The sequence below is a fragment of the Anoplophora glabripennis genome, unplaced genomic scaffold (genome assembly GCF_000390285.2).
Source record: "Anoplophora glabripennis isolate ALB-LARVAE unplaced genomic scaffold, Agla_2.0 scaffold10, whole genome shotgun sequence".
Lineage (NCBI taxonomy): Eukaryota > Metazoa > Arthropoda > Insecta > Coleoptera > Cerambycidae > Anoplophora > Anoplophora glabripennis.
Window position 1 is genome coordinate 1,452,065 of NW_019416481.1, and position 13,064 is coordinate 1,465,128.

The 13,064-nt window shown below is 34.3% G+C and overlaps 1 protein-coding gene across 1 annotated transcript in view; it reads left to right on the forward strand.

Annotated features, from left to right (window-relative positions):
* Positions 1-13,064, forward strand: part of LOC108904053 (protein timeless homolog) — a 307,033-nt gene that overhangs the window by 35,504 nt on the left and 258,465 nt on the right. Inside the window, exon 8 of the mRNA XM_018706438.1 lies at positions 7,486-7,566. Within this exon, the coding sequence (XP_018561954.1) occupies positions 7,486-7,566 (81 nt within the window). The remainder of the gene's footprint in view (positions 1-7,485; positions 7,567-13,064) is intronic.

Consider the following 13,064-nt stretch of genomic DNA (forward strand, 5'->3'; position numbering starts at 1 on the left):
AAAAAAAAAAAAAAAAAAAATACCTCAAGGATAATAACGGGGAACCAAATGTTAATTCATCGACTTTTTACTATTTATTTTATAGGTATCTATAGGTATTTATATTTCTTTGTGATAAGCTGATTTACCTACTTTAATTTAACTGTATCTCTATCTCAATTAATAAGGGATAAATGGACGTAAATCAAAAAACAAATTGTTCAGAAAAGTTAGGACTAAATTGTTATTTAAATAGATAACTGTAGACAATCTGTAGGTGAGATTTGTCCGAAGGCATTCTATAGTAATGACATTTAAGATGATATACTTTGTAGATTACATCTCACCCATACTTAGTTCGTATGGGTATCCATCCAAATAGCTAAATCATTCGAAATCGGTCTATGTCTACAGTAGGAGGCCCCAGAAACTGCTCGAACCCGGCCACGTTGGCTGTCTGGGATGATGGAGAAAGGGCCTGCCTTTACGTCCGGGCCTACAGAGATGACGTGGGTAAAGAGCGATAGTCCCGCTCGACCCCGCTCCATCTGCGGTCATTTTTTCCTGCCAAAGTTATTAGCGCGCGTTCTATGTCTATTTTCTCATGCTCTTTATATGCTGAAAACTGAAATTTCAATGAAATATATTTGAGCCTTGTTACTGAAAAAAATGTTTTGAAATTGAATTGAATTCATTGGGTTAATTTTTATCCATAATTTATAATTTTATTGCTTCTGTACATTAGATAGAAATCTGTTATTTACTTACGTTTTAATTGAAAAAAATTGTTCCTCATTCTTTTGTTTTTCCAAATGCGCTGTCCTGGAAGGCAAATCGGTGACGGGGATCTTCAGGAAACGTCCCAGGGCGTTGCGCGAAATCATAATAACCTTTCTTATATACCCCGGGCGGAATTCTATGGGGATTAGTGATTTGGGAAATAATGGAAGGGAGTATGGGCGTGTATAATTAACTAGGCAGACTAAGCAGATTGAAAACTCGAAGAAGACTGGCACGCAATTATTTCATAGCGGGGTATGAAAATTGTTACGGGAAACAGTTGTATCAGATCGCTTTTTATCTCTCTGTTGCGTTGGGAGACGACAATCAATTCTGGTTACTTATAATTTCCTTTTTATTACCCCGAAATGGAAATGTAAAAACGCCATTCTCACGAAATTGTGTTTTATACAAAGGAAAAAGATTTTAAACATTTAATTGCTGAATTGTATGGTTTTAATGGTATGGTCTTAGTTGTTTGCTGTACTATTGATATAATTCATTGACTCGACATTAGTGCCCAGAGCAGTTGTTTCCCGCAATATCATTATATGATTCCTAAATCAGGCAACACAGGGCAAATGAGCCTAAAATATGGTGTTTTAACCAGGTTGGCTAATAATGTAATTTTTTTCCATATATATATATATAATACACTGTCTAATTTGAATCAAATTTGGTGTGTCACTACTTATGTGTAGACATCGCATTTGGAAATGGTAAGCCTTGCAGAATACGAAATATGCAAATTTTTTTGCGACTGATTTTAAATTAGTGGAAGCTTTAGATTAGAAACTCTCGTTATATTTATCCTGGTTATGTTTGTAAGTTTTCAGTGCCAACAACGACCAACAGTAGTCTAGAATACACTTGCGTTAATCTCAAGGAAGCACCAATGCAAATATCTCAATATATTAATGAATCATAACGTGGAATTATTTTCAGTTTTTGTAATTTAAAAATTTTAGAAAAAATAAATTAATATTAGTCCAACCAAATTACACTTGGAGAAAAAAAAAATTTACCTGTACCTTTATAAGTGGAAATGGTAAAAGGGCTTATAATAAACTTAAAAAAAATATATGCCTGAGCAGGGTTGATTTGGGGGGTTGAAAAGTTGTGAAAAATTGTATCATTGGCAGTGATGTAAAATGACCGTCATTTAAACTCGTGACCAGGTCATGACGGTCATTACACGTCATAAATAGTTTCAGTTAGGAAAAATAACAGTACTTAAATGTAATTTAATGTCATTTTTCTAAAATATAAATTACTGAATCTCAATATTGCCTTAATAAATTCATCAACAAAACTATATTAATATCAAAAAAGTTTTTAACTACAAAACAAACAACACAAAAAACACATGTTCTTTGGCTATAGATGACAAGTATAAAGTAATAAAACAAAAAATTGTTACCATTGGTTAAGTTTTAAGGACACCACGTCACCAGGTGGAACATAAACCTACTTCTTACCGCATTGACAATGAATATTTAATACATATTAATTTAATATTAACATTAATAAAATCATCAAAAGTATCTATAAAGTGATTTTATTTTATTGTAATAAAAAATAATAATAATAATTTAAATATTTAAGAAACAAAACCTATCATGACGCGGTCGACCGCGTCATGACGTTTAAATGACGGTCATTTTACATCACTGAATTCATTGGGATTTCTGGCGAAAGTTGACGTGAAACAAAAAAGTATCCAATGCAAAATCTACAACTTTTATAGAGGTCATTTTTTACGATAACCTTAAAACTTCCGAGAAAAATGCGAAAAACAGTTTTTTTTTCTGATTTTTCGTATTTTATTTCTCATTTCCGCAAAAATAACTTAATTTTGACGAAACTTGGTGAAAGTATACTTTTCTGTGTCTTAAATAACCACACATTTTTTTAGATAAAAAAATCAAGAAGTTTCCGAGATATTCATTTTTTCCCGTCTGAAACATTTTTGAAAGAAAAATTCTACTTAGGAAAATCATCGTACAGAGTTCTGCCGGTGATAATTTTTTTCGTTTTGACATATACTTTTTGGTGAAATAAAAAAATCTGTAATCACAATTCAAAAACATGCTCAAAAATGCAAAAAAAAATAAAAAATAACTTGCGACAATGAATTTTTCAGTAATTGTTGATAATTTGTTTAAATTTAAAACATTCAAAAACTGATTACACCATTCAATTCTACGGAAAAACGTACAAAAAAACTGTGTCTCATTGTTTAAAAACTGACCTCTACAAAAGTTGTAGATTTTTGCATGATCTACAACTTTTGTATTGAATACTTTTTTGTTTAACGTCAACTTTCGCCAGAAATCCCAATGATACAATTTTTCACAACTTTTCAACCCCCCAAATCAACCTTCCGCCATCCCTGCTCACGTATTTATTTTTTTTTTCGTCCCTTACCATTTCCACTTATAAAAGTCCAGATAACAATTTTCTTTTTTTTTTTTCGTCTAAATGAGTTATTTCGATCGGTCTATATTATTAAATAGGTATTTTAAAATTTTTCTGTCGCTGTCATAATTTAAGTACTCTCATTGCCCCTCACCACTTTTTCCTGTCCGGTTTAAACATCGAAATTTTTTATAAAACTTTAATCTTTTTAATACTAATCTTCGAAGTTATCTGACTGGACGAACCCCAAGTTACTAAAAAAACCATTGTTTTTGCCTTCATCGATCGTTTTTATCGCCAACGGTTTAAGAATATAATTGACTGACGGACAGTAACTCGAAACAGGGAAAAACCACCTCACAGTAGACGGGAATTTATTTACATTCTCACAGATTCAAACGAGAGCTTTAACATTTCCAGACTTTTTGCTCGCCCCCCGATTACAAACCTATTTTTGTCCCCTATATACTTTCACGTCTTTGTTTTGCTGCGCACCTCGTTTTTTGCCGTTTGTCGGTATTTACAGCGGCCATTCGACCAGAGTCAATTTGTCTCCGACTGTCTCTGCCGTCCTTGTTGCTAATTTGACGCCGTTTCATTTTTTTACAATGATATTTCATGAATATAACATTTCCCTTACTAATCTGCCGAATAAAACAGACACCTGGTTTGCCGTCCTTGTAATCTTTAAATGATACGTTTTTTATTAGACATTGTTGTGGGAATAGTTAAACGTGTCGTATTGGTAAACGTGTCGTATTGGTGAACGTATCAGTAACGCAAAATGCACCAAATCGATGAGATTTTTTTAAACATATTAAGTGCGCAAATCGACTTGTATTCCTGGTTGCCTATATCCTGTTAAAAACAGTACAAAACGGACCTATTCTTATTCTATTATATCTTTCGATGGAAAACTTCACTCTAAGTTCACTTAAAGCTCACAAATATCAACAGAGCCAAAATAAAAATAGCCAAAACATGGAGGTTCATTATTTATCTCCCCATTGCCACCCCCGCAACCGTATAATGCCCAGACCAATTTTGTTCGACAGAGAAGGTCCAACCTACACAACGACACCATAATCACTCCGATCGCACTATCCCCGCGCCCAGCGGTCGCGACGGAACATTTGTTACACTCCAGGTTTTCCATGACCGATGTTAAAAACACCTTATGTAGCAGAGGCAAATTTAATTGCTTCTAACCTGAAAAAATAGTTCGTAGAAAGTCGTATTGGTTCAATATCACTCAAATTAGAAGAGCATATAATAAACTTGTCGCTTGTATGCTTTATGCTGTTAATAATTCATTTTTTATCAGTTTAACCGAAGTTTTATTATTCATGTGTCCCGTAATTGAACAAATTCAGCATATTTCGTCGAAACCACTCTGATATTTATTGAGCAAACTATCGGTCGCATTGAAACACGGAAACCGTTTCAGCCGGCGCGCGTAATTCCCGACGCTGCGTCTGGCGCATTCGTTGATTATATTTTCATTAAAAATTAAAATCAGGAAGCGAACCAGTCAAACACTCCGGGCTGTGTGGGAGAGCGGGACCTGTTCCCGCTGAGCCGAACGAAATCGGGGCGTAATTAATATCATTTGAGCACAACCTAATTAAATTATCGGCCTGTGCGACTCCAGGAGTGGACTAGGAAGCGAAATCGGAGCCCACGTACCGGATAATTACTTAAATTATTTATTACCTGCGCTGCGCACACCCAATTGCGCGGAATTTATGGGGGGTTGTGCAGCGCCGGCGAATAACGGCGGCGACACAATTAAATTACGGACGGTTCATTACATACGTCTTATAAATTCGTTTAAAAAACTTCGTTCTTTAATAACAACTGGTTAGTAAGGACTTCGTCATATGCCCAGAGTGGGAAACTAGCATAATACTAAGTCACTATACTAAAAGGTCGAACACAGCGCTATGATCGCTTTATTACTGAAATAGCGAACACTTAATTGACACTATAGCAACTTTGAAGCGTATTTGATTGTTAAAGATTTTAATCGTATGCTCAGGAAGAGAAATTAATTTAACTTGTCTCAGAGAGCGCTATGTTCGCTTTGTTTATTAAAATAGGGAAAACTTTTTAATGTTGGTGGCCATACGAATTGTATGCTACATCTATTTCGAAGCAAATTTTAATTTTAAATGATTCAAATCATATGTAAAGGACGAGAAATTTATGCAAAATATGTCAATAATAACAACGAGGTAGCTATGGCTCTTTTAACGAACCAAATGTAGCTATTTTGACGAACCAAAAATAGTTAGCGTAGTTATATAGTGCTCAGTGTTGCATCAACATAAAACAACTAGCTCTAGCTTGCTATGTTCGCTTATGTATATAGCGAACATCCGTGCTATTTGGTAATAATGTTGACTATTTTAACATGTATAGCTACATTGCGCTCTCTATGGCCTTACTGTGAACATATAGAATATAATAAGCATACCACTTTCTTTCATCGTAATATTTTCTGTTTTAAAATGTACGGCGAACATAGCTACAAAACATTATTTGTGCTAGCGATAGTTAGTATAGCAGTCTTTGTGGTTTTAGCATAGAACATGTTTGCTGTGCTATGTGTATAGCGAACATAGCAAATAAAATAACTAACCACGTTTGGTATGCTCATTATGTGTATAGAGAATATAACTAACATGCGCTCAATTAGGTCATAATATTGGCTACTTTAAAATATATATAGCGAAGTTAACATAAAACATTAGCTTTATTCGCTGTTTATGTTCGCTTTTACGATACGGAACATAGCAAACATACGGTTCTATTTGGTCATAATATCGGTTATTTTAATTTGTATAGCGGACATAGCTATATAACGCTCTATATGGTCCTAACAAAAAATCATCGCGCTTATATATACAGCGAACGTAACATAATTGGTCTTAATACTGGCTGTTTTAACATGTACACCGAACATAGCTATTTATTGCTCTGTGTTGCTTCGAAATGGAACAACTAGCTATGTTTGCTATATAATTATATGTATATGTGTATAGCGAACATAGCAAGCTTACCACTCCGTTTGGTTGTAATATTGACTATATAAAATGTACAGCGAACATAGCTACAAAGCTTTATTCCTGATATTAACATACGTAAGCTAGCTATATTTGATATGTTCGTTATGTGTATACCGAACATAATTGACATATTGGTCTTTTGGTCGTCATATCGGTTATTTTAACGATTATGGCAAACATAGTTAGTTACATACCATAAAACATGTTTGCTATGCTGTGTGCAGCGAACATAGCAAATAAATCAGCTAGCCATGCTTGGTATGTTCATTAAGTGTATATTTATAGAACATAACTAACACAGCGCTCTATATGGTTGTAATATTGGCTATTTTAACGTACATATAACAAACATGCCTATTCTACTACAAGAAAATAATAATAAATGACATTAATTTTCCTCTCGTTAACACTCTAAGTGACCTATCTAATCGACCCTGTTTGCGCGATTAGCCTCCGCAATGAAGCATGCACAATTTAATTTTCCCGCTTTAAAAACGTATTCCGGCGATTTCATTAGAAGCGTCCGAGGGTAATTATTTTATTGTTGCTTTTTCAACGCCCATAATTGGCGCTCTCCCGTTAATTTTGACGGGAACGCGAGGCGAGGATGCATAAAAATTACATAATGGAAAACAACCCCGTTCATTGACCACAACGTACGACCAAAAGGGCGGGTAATTTTATTTAGATGACCGGGAATTTGCATGAATTTAAATTGTTCTGTACCTTTTTTTGGAACTCAGAGTATTAACTGTGCTAACAGTATTAATATCATATTTTTAATAGGTTATGTGTACTGCGGCCTGCTCACTTAACCGATCTTAATCTAACGGAGCAAACTTTAGGGTTTATTTTAATTGACAGTGATACATTCGCCGGTCCCTAAGCATTGTTTAGGAGAAGGTTAGGCCGTATGTGTAATTACATTTGTTAATTTCTGTGAGTTTAAATTAATGGCTAGTTACCCGCACCTTCATTATGTGGCGAACGAAGTAAACGCGGACCTCACGTACTTACACGAAAGATACACCGCTGCAATCCACAACTCGTGACGTGCCGCATATGCGTTCGTGTGATAAAAACCACAATTATATTCCCACCCCATTTCTCATATTCTCCCCCTCTGCCTAGACGCTTTTATACTAATTAAATACACTTTTTTTATCACGCGTTATTTAACACCGACGAAACCCCTCGCGGGGCCATATTTCTCATGTAATAAACGCATTTTTTTTTACAGGGCAGATGCAATGAAAAACGTACAGAAGCGGTTGAGGAGCGGCCAGTTCGAGGGCGCAATCGGTCTGTTGCGTGCTGCCAGGTAAGTGAAACGCCTTTTTATGGTTTATGGGGATGTGACAGTTGATTTTTTGACGGTTAAACTGAAACGTTTTTACTAACTTTTATTAATAGTACACCGTCCCCGCTACCGCACAACTAGGAGAATTCTTGCTACGAGGAACAGCAATGCTGAATTTTATTGAGAAATAGCTCTTTTTTATTCTAGGTCGCGAAATATCATTTTTGTGTTCAAAAGTGTAGTTTTTGTTGAGCGCCAGCAAGAAAATTACTGTGCAAGAATGAGAAAGTGATTTCGCAACTGCGTTGAAACCACATTTATTTCGAAAACTGCTCCGAAATATTGTTAAAATTGTCGAGAAAGAATTCAAAATTTTTACATTTGCGATAAATGAATTTGATGTTTGTAGTGAAAATATGTTGTGTGAGTATATGGTGTACTTATGCTCATGGGGTGACGTCATTTGATAGCACATGAAATCATGGGATATTGGCACGAAAAACAAATGAATTGGGTAAAGAGCAGTAGTCCCGCTCAACCCCGCCCCGTCCGAAGTCATCTTTCCTGCCAAGGATGGGCATGAAAATTACGTCTGCCGTCTTTCTAATAATCATCCAGAGCTGTTGCAGCCTAGACATCTTCACATCTTTCACTTTTCTTATGCAATATAGGTAACGTTCTTTAAAGCTTCAAAGTTGGCACAATATTTAAGGTTAGATATACGTTTAGACTCTACATACTTAAACTGGCTTTTTAAATACGATTCATATATGGAAATGTGGAAATTACTTTTTTTACTTAACTTAAAATATGCAATTTGGGCTGGTCTCAAATGACGTCACGCGGAGAGAGGATGAAATTGATTCGACTGACGAACACACCAAAATACTTTCACACCACGACCATATATTCAATAATCATAGAAACGAGACAGACAAAGCATTAATTAAAGTCAACGTGACAGCAATATCAAATCAGCATGGCATTCTTTCGTTTTCGTCTCGGGATAATATTATAAGTGAAAATAGATTGTTTGGTTTACTGAACGTTGTTTAATTTGGTATGTTAATGGAAAACATATATCCAATTAAATTAATTTTATGGCTGTTTTTGAAAACTGCCTTAATTAACATAAAGTTGTTTTTCTCCGACAGTTGCTGTATTAAGTAGCGCTATAATTGGTCGTGCGGCTCCGTTGCCAACATGGAACTGCTTTCAGAATTCGATATTGGGTTGTGCTGCCTACGAAGATTGATCCTCGTTGTTGGAAGGCTCCTTCGTAGGGAATTAAGTCGGCCCACGCGATCCACTTTCGGTCATAAGTGTATATTTATTAACCGGCATCCCTGAACCGTGAAGTCTACTCCCGTACACAAAGCCAAAATGTTGTCGGGATCTAAGAGCTCTGGTTGAATCTGTAGCTTTGCTTTCGTGAAATAGCGTTGGCTTAAAAAATTTTAAGCTAAACCTAAAATGTAGTCTTTGCTGTAATGCTAGGATTTCCCCACGGTAATGCGAGATTGGGTTTCAAATTTTGTTTTGCATCATGCCACTTCAATATTGTCGAAATCCTGATCTAGGCCTATAAATTTGACTGAAAATTGCGTTTAAAGTTAGAAATTTCAAAGAAAAATACAAAACCCTTTCAAAAATTGTCTGAATTTTTACCTCAACCGTTAGATTGTATTTGAAATTCAAAAAAAATTTCGAAATTCCGATATACGTATAAGAAATATAAATTTTTAGGATTACTTGAAATACCCTTTTTTGAAATATATTAGGTAATATATGAATTGCGACATAATTTCAAGAAATAATTAGTTTTTACAAAGAACAATCATTTCTAGGAATTTTCGGATGAAACTGAAAATTAAACCTTTGCTTGTCTTTGGAAGTGTTAAATTCAGTTAAAGAAAAATGTTTAGAGAAACTAAAACATTCACTTAAATTTAAACACTTTTTTGAAATTATTAAATTAATATATGAATTCTGATGTTTTCGGAATTTCCAGATAGGGCTAACGTTTTTCGAGAAAAATGTCTAAATAGCATGACTTCGGAATTTTTTAATTGAAATTTAAATTCCAACATTCATTCCAAACTCATAATTCAAGCATTGTTTTTTATAATTTAAATCTGAATTCCAACCTTTGTTTTCATAATTTGGAGAGAATTAATTTTTACCGAGAAAAATGTTTATGCGACAATATTTTCTCGGAATTCTCTCATCATAAATGATGAAACTTGAAATTCAAGTAGGTACCCATTTTGGAATTATTGAATGAAATTGTGAATTCCGACATGATTTCGGAACTTTGGGAAGTAATAAATTTTTACCAAGAAAAATATATGAACAATCCTTTCTCGGAATTTTAGAGTCAACCACAGAATTCAAACACATTCTTGGAATTATTAAATTCAAGTATAAATTACTTAGAATTTAAGCACTCTTTCGAATTAGGGTATTGAATTAAAATATAAATTCCTGCATATGCTTCCGGAATTTCGCGAAAGAGAAAAGAAAAATGCCCGAAGAACAATCAATCTTTGTTAGGAAGTGTTAGAATGAATTTCGGAATTCAAGCACCCTTTTTTGTAGTTATTAAACTATTATATGAATTTCGGCATATATTTTGGGAATTTGGGGAAAAAAATCAATTTTTGACAAGAACAACCTTTTTCGGCATTTTAAGATTCAAGCTCTTTTTCGAAATTATTAAATTAAAATATGAATTCCATTATGAATTCAATTAAAATATGAATTCCATATGTATTCGAAATATTTTTACCGAGAAAATTGCGAGAAAGGCAATATTTTCTTGGAGTTTTAAGATGAAACTAAGAATTTTTTGGAGTTATTAAATTAAAATGTGAATTCCGTCATGTTTTCGGAATTTCGGGAAAGAATAACTTTTTACCAATAAAAATGTCTGGAGATCAATTTCTTCTTGGAATTTTAGGATGAATTCAGAATTTAAACAGTCTCTGTTGGAATTATTAAATTAAAATTTTATTTCCAGCATATGTTTTTGGAATTTCCCGATAGAATTAATTTTTACAGAGGAAAATCTCTAAACGGTAACCTTTTTTCGGGAATATAGGATAAAACTCAGAATTCAAGTACTTTTTTGGAATTATAAGATTAAAATATTATTTCCAGCATATGTTTTTGGAATTTCCCCATAGAATCAATTTTTACAGAGGAAAATCTCTAAACGGTAACCTTTTTTCGGGAATTTAGGATAAAACTCAGAATTCAAGTACTTTTTTTGGAATTATAAGATTAAAATAGTATTCCAACTTATTTCCGGAATCTGGAGAAAAAATCAAAACGACATTCATTATAGAAGAGAACGTTATTAAAGCAAGTCAATTTTTACTAAGAGAAATTGCAACGNAAAGTGTACCTAAATTCATCGGAACCTGGAAGTAGGCATCTTACACGTTTTTGGGGTCGCTGATCATGAATCTGAACTCAAAATACTCTATCACGTCAAATTTTGCAAATAAATTTAAAAAAATGGTGTTTTTAGGTTAGGGTATCCCGATATACCTCCTTAAAACGGCAACATTATCCGATTCCGTGCAGAATCCGGTACAAAAAGCCACCGGAAAATGGTTTATTTTTGTCGTCCAAAACAAGGCAATTAAAAGCGACTGTTTTTACCGTCCTTCCGTGTAAAAAAGGCGCGACCGGGACTGTAGAAACGCACGGAAATGATTGATTACACCGAACGAGATTAAAATAGAGACAAAGTGGATATGTGTGGGAGCTGTCCAAAAAATTTCCGGTTGTCACTTATGAAGTCCGCGTGGAAAAACGATACCCTAACGGATCTGTTCGGGAGTTTATGGGGCATATTTAGAATTTTAACGGTGTCGTCCAAAAATAGAATTCGTTAGAATAAAAGTTTTATGAGGCAGGTTAAATATAAGTCTAATCTGAAGAATTTTAGTTAAAGTATCATAACTTGTTTTAAAGAAGAATCTTAAAATTTGAAATTGCGTTATTTGAAAAGCAAATTTGTCACATTTTCCAGGAAGTAAATTTAACAGATTACTTATTGCTTATTGAAAAATAAGGTTCTTAGATAGGGGTTCTCAATAAGTCAAGTAAGATCGAGAGATAGAGAGAAGATTTTAGCTCTACGGGGATGCAATATAAATCCAGAACTATCAGAATGATTTCAATCGAGACAAGGTGTGGAATCGTCGAGAATTTCGTGAATTAATGGGATAAATCACATTAAGAGACTGATTTTTAGACGTTTCTCATGAATTTTTTTAAATAGGACAAATTGATTAGATTGATGAAATTTATTCTATGTGGGTACATGTGAACTTCAGAATTTGAAAATTCTTTTTTTAGAGGTTAACTTAAAATAAGAATTTCGACATGTTTCCAAAATTCGGCATGTTTCCACAATTTGTACATGTTTCTAAAATTTCGAGTAATAATCGAAATGAAATTTATCTTAGTAACATCAATTATTATGAAAAAATTGTCTCAGACCTCCTTTTTTTGGAATTCTCGAACGACAGTTTCTTCTATCCAGTTATTAAATCACCAATTCCTTTAGCGACCTCAAACAGTAATTAATTTCGACATTTTATGCGCAAACTTCACAAATCCCGCAATTTAAACGTTCTGGAGGCGAATTTTTGTGGGTGGGCGGAGATAGGGCGTCGAAACGCGTCGAGGACATCGCCTGTTTAGAATTTGAGCCCCCTCGGGGACGAGCTTGTCCCAGCCGAGGCGATGGAGATTCTCGGGTGAAAGGAACAGGAGGCAGTCTCAATGGAATCGGTATATTGTCGGGAAAGTCGCTCGATTTGCGGACCTACCTAATACTATTGTTGTGCTCGTCCCCGCTACATAGTTTCACGCCAGCGGATACTGTTTTTGTAAGCTTTCGCCGGTCTTTCACGCTAAGAGGGTTATTATAATATTTACTTTAGTCTATTATCTTTACAGTACGCGCTCAATCTCGTAGATATTACATTGTGTCGCTTTATTTTTTTACCTCCATTGTCTTTGTATAAAAGAAGTCCAAAATCTCGAAAACTTGAAATATTGACGTTGTAATTCTGTATGTACATTCATTGGGATAAAATTAAAGCTGATGTATTAAGGAGGTATATCGGGGTCCGAGGGAAGTGAGGAGCGCAGGGGGGTCCTATGCTTTTCTTATGAGACTAAAGCCCACTGCCAATTTGAAAAAATTAAATTCTATTGAAATTATTTGCGATAAATATTATCTATATAGCAAAGAAATATACTCATATGCACATAGCATACATATTGACTAATTAACAACATAAAAATATCATATTTAAGTAGTTTTAAATTATATTTAATGAACGCATAAAGACTATGTAGATGTGGCAACAGCGCTAATAATTGACTAGCAGTTGTACACACTGCGAACCTACAGACCTCGGACATCGGAGATATTGCGCGTCAAATTCGGGTACAGATGCGAACGCGTTCAAAAATGTATTGTGTGTAAACTATGTACA